Genomic DNA, 17,638 nt, shown 5'->3' on the forward strand with positions numbered 1-17,638 from the left:
AGGAGAATAGCTTGAACCCGGGAGGCGGAAGTTGCAGTGAGTTGAGATTGCGCCATTGCACTCCAGCCTGGGCGACGGAACAAGACTCTGTCTCAACAACAACAAAAATAGTTGTTCACCAAATCTTGAAATAACTCATTATATATAAACTAAAAGAAATTAAGAGCATCTATGAGTTGGTAAAGACCTGGAAAGATACCCAGTCTTGCCCTCTCAGGCAGGAATCCTTTCAATAATGTTCTGGAGAGATGGCTCTTCAGACCCTGCTTGAAAACTCCCAGAGACAGGACTATCACTACTTTTCAAAGATATTTATTGGGTTAAAAGTCTCACTCCTTACAACTTCCAATCCACGGGTCCTCAGAAAACACAAACCCTCCAGTCATCCAGCTTCCCTCTCCCCTGCCCTTTTCCAACTCAAATATACCCCTTTCCTTCCAATCTTCCTTGTCTGTGATGCATAGACTCTTCATCAACCTGGCTGCACTTCACTGAGTAAAGGAGTGTTTGTAAATATCCCATCATTTCACATAGTGGACAGTGAACTTAGGTAACTCTAATGGTGATGTATTCTTGGGCTCAATAAAAGCTTATATAAATTAATCGCTTGTTAGGGGAGATTGGGTTTAGAAAGACAATCCAGGCAGGGAGTTGAAGTTGCCCATCGCCTCAAATAAATGTAAGTCTTAAGTATGCTAAAATAGTAACAAGTGTGCAGTTACTTTTTTTAATCACCTTACCATATTGAAAGTACTTTCATAGACATTTGCTAAAAAGTATAGAAAGAAGAAAATAGTTGACAAAAAGTAGCGGAAAGAGTCCAGGCTTTAAAGTGAGTCAGACCTAGGGTGGATCCTCCAGCAGATCTTCCTCCAATAAATGGGATGACTGCTTGTGATTTAGCCTCACTGAGGCTCCCTCCTGCTTTAAAGTGAGAATGATAATATTTACTTTTAGAGTTGTGACGACGAAAATGATGCATGTGAAGTACCCAGCATACAGACCATCGACACACAGAAGCCATCATGATAGACAGCAGCAGAGTTGCTTTCAAATTTCCAGTGAGTAGAGAGAGACAGTGATGGGGCAGTGAAAAGATAAGGTTATCTGGGCATACCTGGACCAGGTGGGAGTGGAGCAGTGCAGGCCTGAGGAGGGAAGGGAGACAAGGCAAGAACAGAAAGAAGGAAAATGCTTCAAGGATGGGCCACTGGAGGAAGATGGATGGGCAGGAGGGCAGCACAGCAGAACTCAAGACACTGGCTGGGGGACCTACTGAGGAGGCAGAAGGAAACCGAGGAAGGAACCCATTGGGAGAGACAGACAAAGGACCAAGGCCGGGGGCAGAAGGAAACCGAGGAAAGAGCCCATCGGGAGAGACAGATAGACAAAGGACCAAGGCTAGGGGCAGAAGGAGACTCTGATATCAGAAGACGCTGTGGTTGTGGGCAGGACACATAGGCAAGAAAGAGGCGCACAGAGGAGCAAGTGTCTTGGCGCCATCTTAGCCAGGTGAAAGGAGAGAGCCCAGTGGATGGACTTGGGCCAAAAGCAAAGAAAATGTAATTCCTCCAGAGACTAGAAGGTAAGGTGCTTGGCCTTGGGAGGTAGATGAAAGGCATGCTTTTACACCTGAGCTCTCTCTAGCAAGAGGTATGAGATGTTTGGCCAGTTGCAGCCCTGCTTCAGCCTGGCTGGATGGCACAGAGATGCATGGGGCCTCCCACTGTGGTAAAGCAGCACCTGCTCCAAGCCCACAGGCTCATGCTTGCTCTGGGCTGCAGAGGCAAAGGCCAAGGCCAAGCCTCCCAGAAAAATCTGGGAGAGCGTGGGAGTAGAAGAGACTGGAAACAGGGCTCAGCTTAGCATAGCAGGAGCTCTGGAGTCTTCTCATGGTCCAGGTGGAATTAGTGAAAGAAGGAAGTAGTTAGATGATGAGATGGCTCAGGCAGGATCCCAAAAATTGTTTCAGGGAAAATCAAGGAAAGGGAAGGCAGAGCACATTCTTAGGCTTTTAAAGAAATCCCTTGAAGGAAGCCAGTCCCCTTACAAAGCCCTTCATGGTGACCTATCAGCACTGGGATAGGGGATGGAGGGATCAAGGTGGGAATCCTTTAATTCTTTATGTGGGGGCATAGGACCAAAATGGCCCTGCCATCCCTTGAGCACTGCTGCCTTCTCCCAAAAAACCCAGAATTGTAAGGTGCTCTGCTTGCTGCCGGCCAGTAGGCTCTGAGAGGGGCTGCCATCTGGCACCAGAAGGGGGTGCAGAGGCCAACTGGCACCCTGGCCAGAGTCAGGTGCCAGCTGGGCCCTGGGCAGAACGCCTGCCAACTGGCACCAAGGCAAGAGCTTCTTTGGCTTGCTCTAGCTCTTCTGCTGGACCTTTGAGCTCCTCTCCCAGCTTCTTTCACTGAAGAAGTTCTGATACACGTGCTAGGAACTTTGTGTTCACAGGACATCTGACTGATGGACTTGCTGGGAAAAGGCTGGGCTGGGGAAGCTGGCTGGGCATAGTCTCCTGACCTTCTCGGTCTGATACGGCAGCCCCCAGCCACACATGGCTACTGAGCACCTGAAATGCAGCTGGTCCAAGTGGAGATGTGCCATGAGCATAAAACACATGCTGGATTTCCAAGACTTAGTATGAAAAACATAAGATCTCTCATTAATACTGTGTATATTGATTACATATTAAAATGATATTATTTTGTACCTTAGAGTAAATAAAAATATCATTGAAATTAATGTCACTGGTTTCTACTTTCTTGTAAGGCAGCTGCCAGCAAATTCAAGGGCACCTATGTGGCTCCTGGTTGTGCCTCACATCCCATTTCTGTTGGACAGTGTTGCACAAAGCTGTGGTCTCTCACCCACTCTTCTTCCGGAGAGCCTTGCAAAGGAGGCAGAGCAGGCAGCAGGATGCCCACTCCACCAACAGGGCAACGGAGCCCATTCATTCATTGATCTAGCCATTCTTTCATCGCTTACTAGGTATTTACTGAGCCTACTGTGTGCCAAGCACTGGGACCACAGTGAGGAGCAAAGCAGGTATGAGCTGTCGCAGAAAGGAAAGCTGATCTGCAAAAGAGTGGCTAGCTAGCAGGCAACAAGGGACCAGCGCTCCAAACTCCACTTGCCACGTCCAGAGCCCTTTTGCCTACACCCCTGTGGTATTGGGAAGGTGAAAAGGTGATCAGTGTCAGAATCGAATCACAAACACTAAGGAAAAATTCCACTCCCTTCACATTCCTTCCCTGTGGTTTTCAGGTCTCCTTATTGGAAAGAGAGTGGACTGTGGAATCCTACAGATCTAGATTCCAGTTCCAGCCCAGCCATGTTAGGAATTCAGCTTCCTCAACTGGAAAACGGGGGCATTAATAATTCCTACCAGGGGACTGTAATGAAGAAAAGCGAGATAACCTAGATGTCCTTTCCCTGATTTAATAGGTCTAGATGAGGTTTCCGTTAATCCTGATTCCTACTTTAAGATTCATGGTCAAGGTCAATGGTGTATATTTCTTCTTTTCTAAATGTTGTTCTCTGCAGTTGTCTTTACCATAAAAAAGTCAAGCTGAGTCTGTGCGCTAAGTTACTTTGGGTGGGCCTCAATCCACACTTTGACAGGCATCTGAAAAGATGTTTGCAAATTGAAATGCCCTCCAAGTAGGACACTGGGTAACCTGGGCCCCGTGGCAGACTGAGTCTCACAGCCTCCACCGAGGTCCACACCCACACGGCAACGTCATCACGCATTTGCTGCTGATCTCCTTCACCACCTTGAGCACTTGAGGACAACCATTGTGTGCTTTCCTCGGCGTCTCCAGCCCCAGCACCAACACATTAACTGATGAATGTTGAATGCACGCTAGATGGGGAGGAGGGAGAAGGTGGCATCTTCTAACCAGCAAATGGAGCCGGCTATCATGGTTACTTGAGCAGGTCCAGGCACTTCCTCCGTCTCTTACAAACCAGTTTAGCATCAGAGAAATACCTTCCATTGCCCTGACTGGCATCTCCAGCAAGTTTTCCATAAAAAAATCAGGAGGTCCAGTGAAATTTGACTTTCAGATAAACCATCAATCACTTCTCAGCACAGTATGTGATCTTTGGGACATATACTGAAAAAAAAAAATCATTCTTTATCTAAAATTCAAATGTAACTGGGCATCCTGCTTTTTTTTTTTTTTTTTTTTTTAATTTCCTAAGCCTGACAAGCCTAATCTCCAGCTTTAGCTGGTACTCTCAAAACTGTGCATTGCTGACCACCAGCAGCATCAGCAATGAGGTGTGGATGGTCAGTAGTTACCAGTTACCCCCTGGAATAGAGTTCCAGCACCCAACTTACAGAACCTGGGGTGGAAGTCAGGGGAAGAGAAGGCCAAGAGGACTAGAAAAAATAGAATTAGAATGACAATCTCATAATCATTCATGATATGTGCTAGGCAGAACAAGGCCTTCCAAAGCTGTCTACAGCTTGGCCTCTGCAACCTGTGAATCTGTTACCTTAATGTAAGATTCTGCAAGTGTGGTTAAATTAAGGATCTTAATTAGGTGAAAGAAGGACTCTGCCAGTGTGGTTAAATGAAGGATCTTGGAGACGAGGAGATTCTCCTGGAGTATCTGGGTGGGCCCAATGTCCACACCAGGTCCGTGTAAGGGAAAGAGGTAGAAGGAAGATAGGGTCAGAAGGAGGAGATGTGCGGACAGGAGCAGAGATCTGAGATGCAGCAGAGAGAACGTGGCATGAGAATGACACACTGGCCATTTCTGTCTGGCTTTGACTGTGGAAGAGGACCATGAGCCAAGGAATTCAGGCAGCTCCTAGAAGCTGGAAAAGGCAAGGAAATAGATTCTCCCTTAGAGCCTCAAGAAGGAATGCAGCCCTGTCATCCCCTTGATTTTATCCCAGTGAGACCCATGTTAGACTTCTGACCTCCACAACTGTAAGATAATAAGTGTGCGTTGTTTCAAGCCACTAAGCCGTGGTAAATTGCTGCAGCTGGAATAGGAAACCAGTCCATCACAATAGCAAGAAGAAATTGTCGCATCGGCTTTTTCAGAGAGAATAACCACCTCAAAGATTCCTTCCTTAGCAAAGACAATTAATGGGACTAAATATTACACTGGGTGTATTCACTTGCACTATTCCATTTTCTTCTGATGACAACCTTGCAATCATCTGGCAGCATTGTCTCTCCAGGTAGAGAGACTGGAGCTTGTGCAACAGAAGCTATGCAACTGGAGAAATCATGCAACTTGCTTGAGGCCACCCAGCCGGTGTCACTGCTGCCAAGTCAGACAGAGGCCGCCCCAGGCTGGGAGACACCAGGCATGTGCAGGCTGGGCCAGGGAGGGGTGGGGGCTGTGAATTTCCAGGCATCTCAACCAAGGCTGTCATATCTTCCCTGTGCAATCACAAGCTGACCTGCTTTCAAAATACACTTGCCATGGTCTGGCTTTTTTTTGTTTTGTTTTGGCTTGAGTAAGAAGCAACTCAAGTTTTGTCTCCAATCCTTCAGCGCCAACATGATTCTTCCTCTGCCACTGTTTGGGTTTTGCTCTTCCCCGATGCTTCAAAATAGGAAAAAATGACAGCCCCACCCCTTGTTTGTCACTTGCCAGCTTTTAAAGTGCCTCCACAGCCATCCTTTCTTTGGGGCTTCACAATAATTGCTTAGGTACAATGGGCAGATGTCCTTTCTATTTCACAGAGAGGAAAACTGAGGCTTCAGTAAGGACGAATGGCTGCCTGCTCTGGGTGACACTGCAGAAGTGGGTTCTTCTGACACCCAGGCTGTTCACGTAGAACCTGGGAGGTCTAAGATGGGGCAGAAAGGGAGAAGGGGAGCAAGGGAGGGACTGGGATTTCTGTGCTGGCTCAGCCAGGAGTCCTAGGAGAAGGGGGAAGAGGAGAAAGCAGCCTCTGGGCAAGCACAAGTGGTGGGGGGGCTGGGGAAGTGGGGTCACTGCTTAAGGGGCAACAGCAGCAGAGGACCGAATGTCTCTACTCACGGGCTGCTGCTGTGCTCCTGGGCGCCCAGGCCCAATGCAGCAGGGAGCAGCCATGCTTCCCTCTTAGGGTGTGGTCTTCAGGGCTTTCAGGGGCCTGACGGCAGAGAATGAGGACCTGCCCATTCAAAGGAGGCTTGGAAGCTGGCTCTTCCGGGGCCAGGAAAGCTGGGTCTGCTCGTGCCATTCTGGGCCTGTTTCCATCAGGACCCTACAGAGCAGCAGGTCCCCAGGGCAACATGGAAATTTGTTCCCAGAGTGCCACCTCTTATTCTCCTCCCGACCCCCATCATGTGGGGGTAAGCATGTAGTCTGGGGGCACTGACGCTCCAGGAGCTGAACACCTGGGTTGCCTCTCTGGCCCACATCAAGGAACAGTGGCAATGTTGTAGAAAGAGTTTGAACTTAGGAATTAGGCCAACTGAATTAGATCCCTGATCTGCCACTTTAACTACCTGCATGATCCTGAGAAGCCCTTCCCAGCCCTGATCCAAACCTAACTCACAGGGTTATTTGGGGAAATAAATGACATTATGTAAGTTAAGTACCTTACACAGTTCTTGGTACACAGTAGGTGATCAATTAATGATAGCTGCTATCCAAATATTTGCTGTTATTCCATACTCAGTTTCACTACCGTGTAGTTTGCCCTTGTAAACTTACTAGACCTAATTTCCAAGTATAGAACTTTCTATCGTGTGGAAGCCAAGGCTGAGCCTGCTCCTGATCAGTTGGGAACTCTGCTGGGGGCCCACACCCAGCTCTGAAATGTGTCGCTGCCTTTTCTCTGCAGGGAGCCTTGTTTGGTGGTAAGCTTCCATATGGTTTTGTGTGTCTTAAGCCGGAGGGAGCAATGTTTCTTCTTGTGCCTAAAAGTGGGAACAAACTGCTAATTCATACCCTTGAAAAAATTGGCCGCAAAGCCCGCTTTATTGATAGAGCCATCGGACACAAACTTCATCCACAGTCTGTTGGAGCTCGATTTCACATCCTCCGGCTTCTCATAGCCACAAAAGTGGCCGATCAAGGCACTCTCTTCCGTGGGGCCATCCCGGATTTCCAGGTAGTCGTATGCACAGCTGTCGTGCCTTTCAATCTAAAGGAAGAAACAGAGACAAGGTGGATGGCAGATGGTTCCACTTTCAGGTTTTTGATTTAAGAAGAGAACCCAAATATCACTCTCAAAATCTAACCAAGAGGCGGAAGGACCCAAGTGTGTCCCAGGTCTCTCCATGCTGCTTCCTAGTTCGCGCCTTACTTGCAGAAGTCAAGGGTGAATCAAGCTGAGAAAAGTCTAAGAGGATAAACAGAGAAGAACAATTCTACCAAACTTCCCTGGATCCCATCCTGAATTTTCACTTTGATTATTATTCTCAATCTCTCTTACTGCCCTCAGAAAGGTGGCGAACCCCGTTTCAAAAGCCTGCATAGATGTTGATGTCAGATGTCCGGGCACAATTCACCATGGGCTTGAGAATGGCCTCTTAGGTTCCCGTTTTTAACCAAAAATGAACACCCATCTTTACAGAGTGGAGAGTGTCTAGCAAAAGTTGCATTTCCTTGGGAAGCCGGTCTGAGCAGCACTCACCTCAAAAGCTTGGAAGGTAAGTCCCACGTGGAACCCCTCCGAAACCGTAATCCTCCAGACACATTCCTTGGAAGGTCTGTAGTCATCCGGATAGTTGGGAGATTGAATCTGACCGGCATCTTTGTTAATGTCTCCCCCGCAGGTAGCTTTAGAAAGAGACAGCAGGAGAGGAAGATGGGGGGCCTTGGTCAGTCAGATCTTAGGAAGGAAGGTGGCGGAGGCCGCTTGCCACCACTAGGTGGCTCCACTCGCCAACATTTTCATCTCCACCCCACAAACACGGTGCCTCCAGAAAGGCACGATTGCATTTGTCTTTAACTCTGATTTTTTTTTTTCATATAAAGAAAAAACCACGTAAAGCAGTGGTTCTCTACCTTCGCTGTGCATCAAAATCGCCCGGGGGAGTTTGCAAACTGTGGAAGCTGGGGCCACACCCACCAGAGGTTCTGATTCCAGTGGGTGTGGGGGAGCCCTGCGGAGCCGCGAAGTTCTCCAGGTGATTCAAGGTAGAGGGTACAGGATCGCTGGTAGGAAGGGACCCGTGCGCACACACGTGCACAAGTGCGTATACATTACTTATTTCACAAAGACAAAACTTTGGCCTCTCTAAAATTGTAATAATTTAAGGCCAAAGGACCCTTGGTAGTTTTCTCGTAGTTTCCCTTTTTTTTTTTTTTTTTGGCAGAGGGTACGGTGGGGTGGGGAGTGAGCCAGAGAAGCTCAAGACATAGAAGAAATAGAAGCAGCATCGCCTGGTGGCAGCTGCCTAGAGCCCAGACCTATTGATTCCTTCTACCAGTCACCAGGGTGGCCTCAGAGGCCCTTCTAAGAAACGCAGTTGGAAATTCCTTGATGTTGCCCAAAGCCTTCTTTTCACAAAGGAAACAAACAGAGGCCCAGCGAGATCAGATTCTTTGCTTAGGCTCACACAGCAATTCAGAGGCTGCTATCATTTCCACAGGGTTCTAGATCCCCCCAATACCATCCTGTATGGGGGAAGCCGATTCCTCAGCTGGCCTGGAATGAGGGTTGAGCGGGATGGCGTCAGGAGGATGGCACCACTTCTGAAGTGGGCACAGCTGGCCTCTGCTTCCAGAATGTTGCCAGAGGGGCTGTGGAATCCTCAGCTTGCCCCCTGCGGTGGCTGCCCCCACCCCCGTGGCTCTGGCTTGGAGTGCCTGGGCTGGGAGAGGGACAGTGGGCTGCCTGGGAAGGACAGAGCTTATGAGGGTCCACCGAGCGGCTGCTTTCACCACGCACAAACCTTCGTACACTGCAAAGAAACCCTTGCCCAAGATGTTGCTGCTGCTGCGAAACTCCACCCAGAGCCGGCTGTCTGTGGAGACCAGGGGCTCCGGGACCTTATCGCCGCAAAACCTGCCTGGAAAGTGGAAAAAGAAGCAGTTAGGAGACCTGGCGACAGTAAGAAGGCACTGGCTTCAGGCTAGGAGGAAGCCGAGGTTCTTCACACGTGGTTTGAAGTGAGCAATAACCCTGGCTGGGATAACTTATCCTGTAGCACACACAGGATCAAAAGATGGGATTGGAAGAGTCACACAACAATGCGTGACTTAATTCTTATTCAGGATGACTTCAGGGGAATTCCAGATTCCCATCAAGGTATCCAGAGAAGAGCCAAGGCAGCCTCTCCCCTGCCGAGTGGGTATTGCTGAGGCTCTGAAGGTGTGGCAGGGGAAGAATGGTGAGATAGTAGCGCAGATTTCCTTTCCTGGTATTTCCTGTTGCATGGATGCCCTTCCCTTCTGGGGGCATTAGACATTCTGCTTTCCTTGCCTTGGGAAGGGATGCCAGGGAATACACAGTAAAGAAATAGAACCATCTTGGCATTTACATTTCACAAGCCTAGTTGCAATAGCAAAGATCTGGAAGGATGCACCATATTTTCCCCCATCCTGGTAGCCGTAGGAGGGTTCCTAGGATTGAGGAGTGAGAGGACTAGCGGGACAGCATCAGGGAGCCCCTAAAAGGACCCATTCCCCATCTCACCTTGAGAAAGAGATCCCAGGTAGGTTTAAGGATCTAAGAGAAACAGAAAACTGTCTCCTCAGTCCCTGGGCAGAATCCAGAGTGGCAGCAAGACCCTGGATTCCCCTGCTGTGCCTACTTCCCAAGGTCAGCAGAGAAGTGTCTATGTGATTGTCCAGACACTTGGCCATGAGACAGGCATGCAGAGCTCTTCAGGCAAAGTGTGACAGGATGGCAGCAACATGATTCCAGCCCGAGAGGGTGATGGAAGTGACTTTCCCATTGCCAAGAGGATTAGGGGAGCCATAGAATGTCTCCCAAGCTTCTAGGGGAATGTAAGCCTGCACCATTCTAAACGGGCCTAGGGTTGATACAAGGAGGAAGCCCAGCAGCCTCTATCTGGACAGAGGACTCATTGGTTGGGGATGAGGACATCCCAGCAATGCCAATCAGGGTGTCAGGATAGATGCTCCCCCACCACCACCATGCCTTGGCATAAACTATGCCCCCCCCCACCAGGACATACAAATTGACCAAAGCTGAAAACACAAATTGACCAAAATCAAGTCCCTACTACCTGATGGAAAGGGGGCTCATCATAGACAAACTTTTGTTATTGGGAAAAAAATTAACATGTTTGTATTTCTTAGACACTTGGGTGCATGGTCTGAAATCTGGAGCCTCCACAGAAGCCTGGTCTTCCCAGTATCTGGTCATTCTTGGCCATCTAATCGCTACTGTCATGTCAGGATGGCAGCCCAGGGCGAGGCGGGAGATGGGTTCATCTTTACTGATTGGTTCAGAACACAGACCAGTCACAGTCCATTTGGACTGGAAGATCATGGTTCTACCAAGCACCTACTGCGTTAGTCACTCAGAGAATGTATTTAGCTGTGGGGGGCAATGGGGAATGGGGAGTGGCTGCTAATGAGTATGGGTCTTCTTTGGGAGTAATGAAAAAAAATTTTTTTTTTTTTTTTTTTTTGAGACAGAGTCTCGCTCTGTCACCCAGGCTGGAGTGCAATGGTGTGATCTCAGCTCACTGCAACCTCTGCCTCCCAGGTTCAAGGGATTCTCCTGCTTCACCCTCCCAAGTAGCTGGGACTATAGGCGCGTGCCACCATGCCCAGCTAATTTTTTGTATTTTTAGGGGTTTCACTATGTTAGCCAGGATGGTCTCAATCTCCTGACCTCATGATCTGCCTGCCTCAGCTTCCCAAAGTGCTGGGATTACAGGCGTGAGCCACCGCGCCCCGCTGTGATGAAAATATTCTAAAATTGATTGTGGTGACACAACTCTGAGCATGCTAAAAACCATTGACTGGTATACTTTAAGTGGTGAATTGTATGGTCCAGAAATTTTATCTGAATATTTTAAAAGCAGATATATCGTGGGTACTCTTACTGCCAGTGCTATGTTAGGCAGTGGACAAGCCACTTGAGGCCATGAGCAGGTGAGGTTAGGGGAGGAGTAAAGGACACTGTGGGCGTCTCCTAATGGCCAGCTGTGTTGTACATGTTTTGGGGAAACATGGGGGTAAAGGCTGCTAATCTCCTCTGCTTCCTTCCAATTCTGACCACCTGTAGCCTTTTGGATTTGGGGAGATTAATATTAAGTGAGATGAGATGAAACTCCTGCCAATAATTTGGCAAGAAAAAAATCCACCAGACGCCTCTAAATTTTCAGTAATGGTTTCTCTGGCACGGCCAATTAATGTTAAGTGATTTTTGGAAAATGACAGGCAAGCCTGGGGAAGTACTGCTTACCAATGAGGGCACGGAGCAATTAGACAGTGCTGGTTCACAAAAGGAATTCCTTCTTCGCCTAGCCCAAGTTTCAGATCCAAGTTTCTCCTTTTAAAACCCAGCTGTCACAGTCGCTGAGGCATATTTCCAAAAGAGAGGGGGACTTTCACTGCCTCGCCTCCTAAAGACCTAGGCAGATGAGATGAACCACCCACCACCCAAGGGCCAGTAGACAGCTTCTCTCTGCTGAGTACTCAACAGGAGGCAGGAATTGCAGCCTAAGGTATATTTTACTGCCTTGGCAAAACTAGACTTTGTAGAACAAATTACAAATTATTCCTAAGCACTCTCCCCAAATCACGTTGTAACTCTTAACTAGAATCCTCTACTTTGTTCCGTAACTGATGTCTCAGTGTTCTCATCTTCATCGTAGTGGTTGTAATAAAAGTCCCTTTTTTATTGACTCTGTCTGTGCCAGACACTGTCCTAAGCACTTTCCATGGATTATCTCATTTCATCCCGATACTCTCTGAATTAGATACTATTATTAATCCCATTTCACAGACAAGAAAACTGAGGGTCAGAGAATTTAAGTCTCAAAGCTGTAAGTAAGAGCAGGATTTAAACCGGAGCAGTCTGAGACCTTCATTATTGGTATCACCTGCTTCATCATCACCACCACTACCATCAAAAAGAAAACCTTCACTGACTGAGGTACCGTTCTGAACATTGTATAATTTTGGATAAATAGACATAAAATCTACTCTCTAGTAATATAGATGTCATCCCCATTTCCCAGTTTGGAAACAGACAAGTAGGAATGAAGATCAAAGCCTCAAACCGTAAAGCAATTCTGTGGAAATGCCAGGCTTGGCTGTTTGACTCACTCCATCATTTCTGCTCATTTGGGAGGCTGCCCCTGGCTAGCGAGCCTGAGTAGCCCGGGCCACCGACACTGATTGGCCAGCCTGGCCTTTCTGAACTTCCCTCTCCCCATTTCAGGGAAAGAGGGAAAAAGGGCTTTTGTATGCATTGTGGTGATACAGAATGCCCAAAGACAGTTCTGCATACAAAAGTGCATTGTTAGAGTAATTCCTCTAACAGAAATAAGGGAGGGAATCCAATTTACTGGACAGAATTTAAGATCACTGGATGAATTCTCTCTGCAGCCAACTTCCTCCCCTCTTTAGGTGCAGAATCATAAGTGACCCCCAAAACTGATAAACCAATTTGATATCTTTAGCCAGCCATGAAATGTTCTCAGTCGACTTTTTCCTTAATCACTATGTGAAAACCTGGGTCTCAAAAAATAGCCTCCTTCCAAGGAGACTAAGCAGGCTGGAGAGAAACTGGACTAGAGAAAAGGTATCAGATTCCTGCACTGAAATCCGGTTCCTGGATTTAGAGGAGGAGTTTAATAAGGATATCAAGAAGAGGAAATGCAGATGAGGATACTACAAGTGGGCTCCATGGGGAGTCATAAAGGGTTCATTCATAAAAAGTTATGCGTCCATTATGCCTGGATTTTCACACACTGCCCTGGGAAAAAATGCGATGCACAGTTTTCAGAGCAAGATGCATACTTTCACAATCCGCCCTAATCCGCTCTCCCTCCTGCCAAAGGGGCATTGACCTGCCTCCTCCCAGCAGATTTCATGGCACTGACCCCTCCCAGGGACCAGCTCGGCCGACACAATGCACTTGTTCCAAACACAAAAGTTCACTAACAACTGCATTTGGAAACATCAGAGCAGGCCAAATAGTTGGCAAAGGAGAACTGCAAATGAAGAATGACGGTTACAGGCGCTGGCACTCTACACACACACACACACACACACACACACACACACATACACACACATTAAAAGTGGGTAAAACATGAGCCCAAAAAAACCCAAAAAAACTTAAAAAACAAAACAAAACAACAACAAAAAAACATCACCACCACCAATAAACGGCAAAAGTCCCATTTCATTAATGAAATGTAGCCAGAGATACCAGGATTTATAATGAGAAAATTCTTGTTTCAAGTTCAAGAAAAAGGAACTCCTGGAAATCTCTCTGCCTGTGCCCATTCTCAGGAACGTGCCTTGGCCCTCTCTGGGAAACTTCAGTAACAGAGAGCTTCCTCCCCTTAAGCCTTTAAATCTATCCCATTCCAGGGAGGTGGGGGTAGAGAGTTGCCAGATTTAGCAAACGAAACGCAAGGAAGCCCAGTACATTTGAATTTCAGATAAACAACAAATAATGTATTTTATCTGGCACCCTTGGGTTCAGCAGTCACCTCTCCCCTTCACCAGGACATCAGAATTCTGGTCTGATCTCAGCCACTGGCTGTGTGGCCTTTGAGTTAGTCCACACTTGGGGAGCCTGGCTTTCTCATAAAAGTGTGGGATTCAGTGACTGTAAGGTCTCTGCCAGGTTGCGGGGTCTGTGATCCGATGCTCTCAGGAAACTCCTCCCACATAGCTCTTTTTATTATTTCATCATAGAATGACACCTGAATGTGTTCTTACAAAAGATTCAAACAATGGAGAAGTATACAAAACAAAACTTCATGAAGCTGCTCACCACCTCCGCACTTCCTTCCTCAGAGGTAATCACCTTCAGCCAGATGGATGGGCATATTTGTGGTCCTTTCTACGTATGTGGTACTAGATTTGGGCACATGCCCTTTTATATAAAGGTAAATAGGATCATTCTCTGACCCAACTTGTGGGGATTCCAATTCAGGGTCTCCCAGGAATCCGTATTCACAGAAATCTTCCCAGGAGGTTCTCATGTCCAGCCAGGTTTGGGAACCTCTGCTACTGGGAATCCAGCCCTCTGTCTTTTGCCACAAGCAAACAGTGCTACCTGTAAAGCCAGACCCTCCTTTTGGCTGCTAGAGAGCGCCATGCCTGCTCATGGTTGGCAGGAAACAGAAATCCAGGCCTGCAGCCTCCGCCCTGCCACTGGGGGGTGGACTCCACTGGTCCTGCAGTAGACGCACTCCTGTCCGTGCTTGGCATGGGGATCACTTTCTTGGCTTGTCTACCTGCACAGCTGACTACTTGACTGACTTCTCCCAGTGGTGGCAGCCTAGGACCCCTCAGTCATATGAAAGATTAATGTCTGCCAGGCTACCTTGAGTCCAGCCAACCCCTCTGTCCAGCCTCTTCTGACCTACCCCAGCCTGGGCTCCCTAGAATCTGGCATGAAGTCAGGGCTCAGTCTAGTAGTGACACCTCCTAGCTTAGCCTTGTCCCTTCTTGCCTATCTCCATCTCGGCCAACCACCCAACACCAGCTCACTCTCAGGCTCGTCAGCTGCAGCATAACAAGTTGGGCTTTCTGCTCACGTGAATATGTGCCAGGGACAAAGTCCTCACTGAGCACTTAGACTTGTCCAAACCAGAGCCCACCCTGCAGACCCCTCTACGAGTAAGGACAATACACTCTCAGCTGAGACCCTCCCATCTGGCTCCTCGTCACTTCTGCCTCTCTCTCCAGCTCCACCATGGCGGCCATTCCTGGGCTGAATGAGTCCCAGTGTCTACTCCCGAGACACTGGAGCCATCGGTCCTCTAGGCAAGGCTAACCTCCCCTGTCATCCACGAGAGATCTCTCTGGGGTGAACTAACTAACCTTTCTGGTTATACCACCTGCCCACTGTGTCTCACTTAAAGCTCCAAGCTAACTTTGCATGGGTGAGTTCATGCTGTATTCGTCTCACAAAAACAATACACACTCATCATAAAAAAATTGGAAAATATAGCTAAACCAAGAACAACAGAACACATTTTAAAAAAACTCTATCACCCTGAAATTATTTATGTATATTTATAATTTTACTTGAGATTTATATTGCAGATCACAAAGTGGTGTCTTCTAGTTAATTCAGCCTGTACGCATGTTTTAAGTCATTTTGCTTTGAATAAGTTTGGACAGGATATTTGGTGTTCAGTTCACCACACCACCCCCACCCCTCCTTATTTTATTACACAAATCCCATCTCCTTCATTTACATGTTATCCTTGAAGTCATCTACATTTGCAACACCTGCATTATATATATATGTGTGTATATGTATATTTAATACGAAAATGTATTTTTTAATTAAAATGGAATCCTACTGCTTATTCTATTTTTGTCACATACTTTTTTGTGTGTAACGGTGTACCAGAACACCTTTCCATATCAGTAGTCAACTCCAACTTCACTTTTAATGGCTGGGAAGTTTTCCATTGAAAAGATGGATCATAATTTATTCAGCCAAACCCTACTGTTGAACATTGAAATTGCTTGCAATTTTTCCTGCTTCAGTGAACATCCCTGTAGCTAGAGCTTTGCACACTTCCTTAATTAGTTCCCTAGGATGAATTCCAAAAAGTGGAATTGCTGGGTCAAAGGGTATTTGCAGTTTTAAAGGCTTTTAACATGTGTGGCCAAATGGAGTGCTCCGAGTTTTACAATGACAGAGGCCCTTGAGAGTTTCCTGTGACCGCTGTCAAGGTGGACCTTCCAGACATTAACAGCATCCCGGGGAACATCCCATCACTCCCCTCTTAACGGTGTCTAAAGTCAACTTACCCAAAAGGGGGGCTTTTCTCCAGTAACCATCCCGGACCTCCACGTAATCGTACCAGCACAGCCGGCTTTTAAACAAATCCATGGATGTGAAGTTTAAGACGATCTGCAAAGAATTACCATAAAGTGAGTTTTGGCAGCAAAGCCTGAGGAGTTTGGGAAGATATATCTTGCATACCGGTGTTCTCACGTTACCCTTTAGCATGCAGAACTCTCAGACCGCAGTAGGAGTGTTGTCTCAAAAGCACGCTCACAGGAAACCTAAGGACATTAAATAATAAACCTTAAGCAGGATGGGGAGTAAACAGAAGGAGATGGGTCCTTCGGTTCTGTCTGGGGAATCACTTGAGCTTTTGAAGTCACTAGGTGGTTTACAGAAAGCAAGATGCATTAAAAAGACTGGCCAGGGCACATGGAGACTAAGGATTTGGAAGGAGGTAAGGGGTCAGCGAAGTTCAGAGATACTAGAAGATCTTATAACATCATCAATCATTCCAAAGGGTCTGGGGTTAGCCTGAGTGCATCTGAACATCTCTGTGATCAACCTCCCCTCAGCCATGACCTCACTGTCCTGAGGTGTGGTGTGTCTAAAGACCTTCCTACAGTTAGTCCATTCATTCATTCACTCCACCATTGTTTGTTGACCACCTTCTGAGTGCCAGCCTGTGCTGGCCAATTGAGATAGAAAGATCAGTAAGACAGGGTCCTCTGCCTTTGGGGAGCCCAGGGAAGGGGGGAAAGGCAGATGGGCCAAACCAATGGGAACACTATGGTATAAACACTGAAAAGAGAGGGATTGTCATGAGGAGCATCTTGGCAGCCCTGTCTGGACATCCCTGAGGTCAGGCAGCGGATGCTCCCATGGCCAAACAGGTGATTACTTAGTAGGGGGAAAGGGAGGGCTGGGTAGCCCCACGGACTGGGCCTCAGCACACAGGTGCTGTACCCATGAACTGGCTCTGGCCCCCCCGCAGCCCGCCAGCTTGGGGCTTCCCTGGCAGATGGCCCAGAGCAGAGTTCAGATTTCCCCTGGCCTTTCACCCCCATGCAAGCTCCACTAAAGCAGGTGCCTGTGGCTCCTCCCACTGTCCTGAGGCACAGTGGCTTGTCTGGCCCAGGCTCACCTTTCCTCATGCCCCACATACCTCTGCTCCACCACGTCTCCACTCTTCCTGATCTCCAGCCCTGCCCCAGCCCCTGTACCCCTGACTCTATTCGTTTTCCAACCCTGGGGGACCTTGCTCTCAGCAGTTCCTCTCTCTCCAGTGTCTCCACTCACGGCCCCTCCACTAGCCACTTCTTTATATTCAAACAGCCCCAGGGGCCCTCTAGCTCTAAGTAAACTCTCAGGCTGGAAGGCTTCCTCAAAGGTTCCCATTCCCTCCCCACCAAATCTAAAGGACTGTTATTTGTCCTTGTGTCCCATGACCCTTCTGCCCAGAGCTTATCCTTTCCGGTTTCCACCACGCTGGCCTATCTTCTCCCCACTGCTCTTGCTCCTCTGCCCTTCCCGCTCCCCACTAGGTGAGAGCACCTCCAGACAAAGCATTTCCTTTCCAGCCTCCTCCACTGTAGGTGACGCCATTGCCCCGATGGCCAAGGAGCCAAGCTTTGGTATTATCTTTCCTTCATCCTGACTGTTGATCCCTCTTATCTGTTCAGCATCCATGCTGTAGCTCTTTTTCTTTTAAGATATCCGCATCCCTCCCCTCCAACCCCATCTCGCTCCCCCTGCCTC

At 47.9% G+C, this 17,638-nt stretch overlaps 1 protein-coding gene across 5 annotated transcripts in view; it reads right to left on the reverse strand.

Annotated features, from left to right (window-relative positions):
* The window catches only part of TLL2 (tolloid like 2), a 148,045-nt gene that overhangs the window by 23,410 nt on the left and 106,997 nt on the right, over positions 1-17,638 (reverse strand). For 4 of the 5 annotated variants that reach the window (XM_005566084.4, XM_065521206.2, XM_065521205.2 and 1 more), the window contains 4 exons: positions 15,904-16,006; positions 8,865-8,981; positions 7,601-7,746; positions 6,913-7,108 (listed from right to left, as the gene is read on the reverse strand). In XM_005566084.4, the coding sequence (XP_005566141.3) occupies positions 6,913-7,108; positions 7,601-7,746; positions 8,865-8,981; positions 15,904-16,006 (562 nt within the window). Of the gene's footprint in view, positions 1-6,912; positions 7,109-7,600; positions 7,747-7,974; positions 8,117-8,864; positions 8,982-15,903; positions 16,007-17,638 lie in introns of those variants that run through there. The other variant, XM_074002312.1, reaches the window with a different exon arrangement.

Source organism: Macaca fascicularis, chromosome 9 (genome assembly GCF_037993035.2).
Source record: "Macaca fascicularis isolate 582-1 chromosome 9, T2T-MFA8v1.1".
Lineage (NCBI taxonomy): Eukaryota > Metazoa > Chordata > Mammalia > Primates > Cercopithecidae > Macaca > Macaca fascicularis.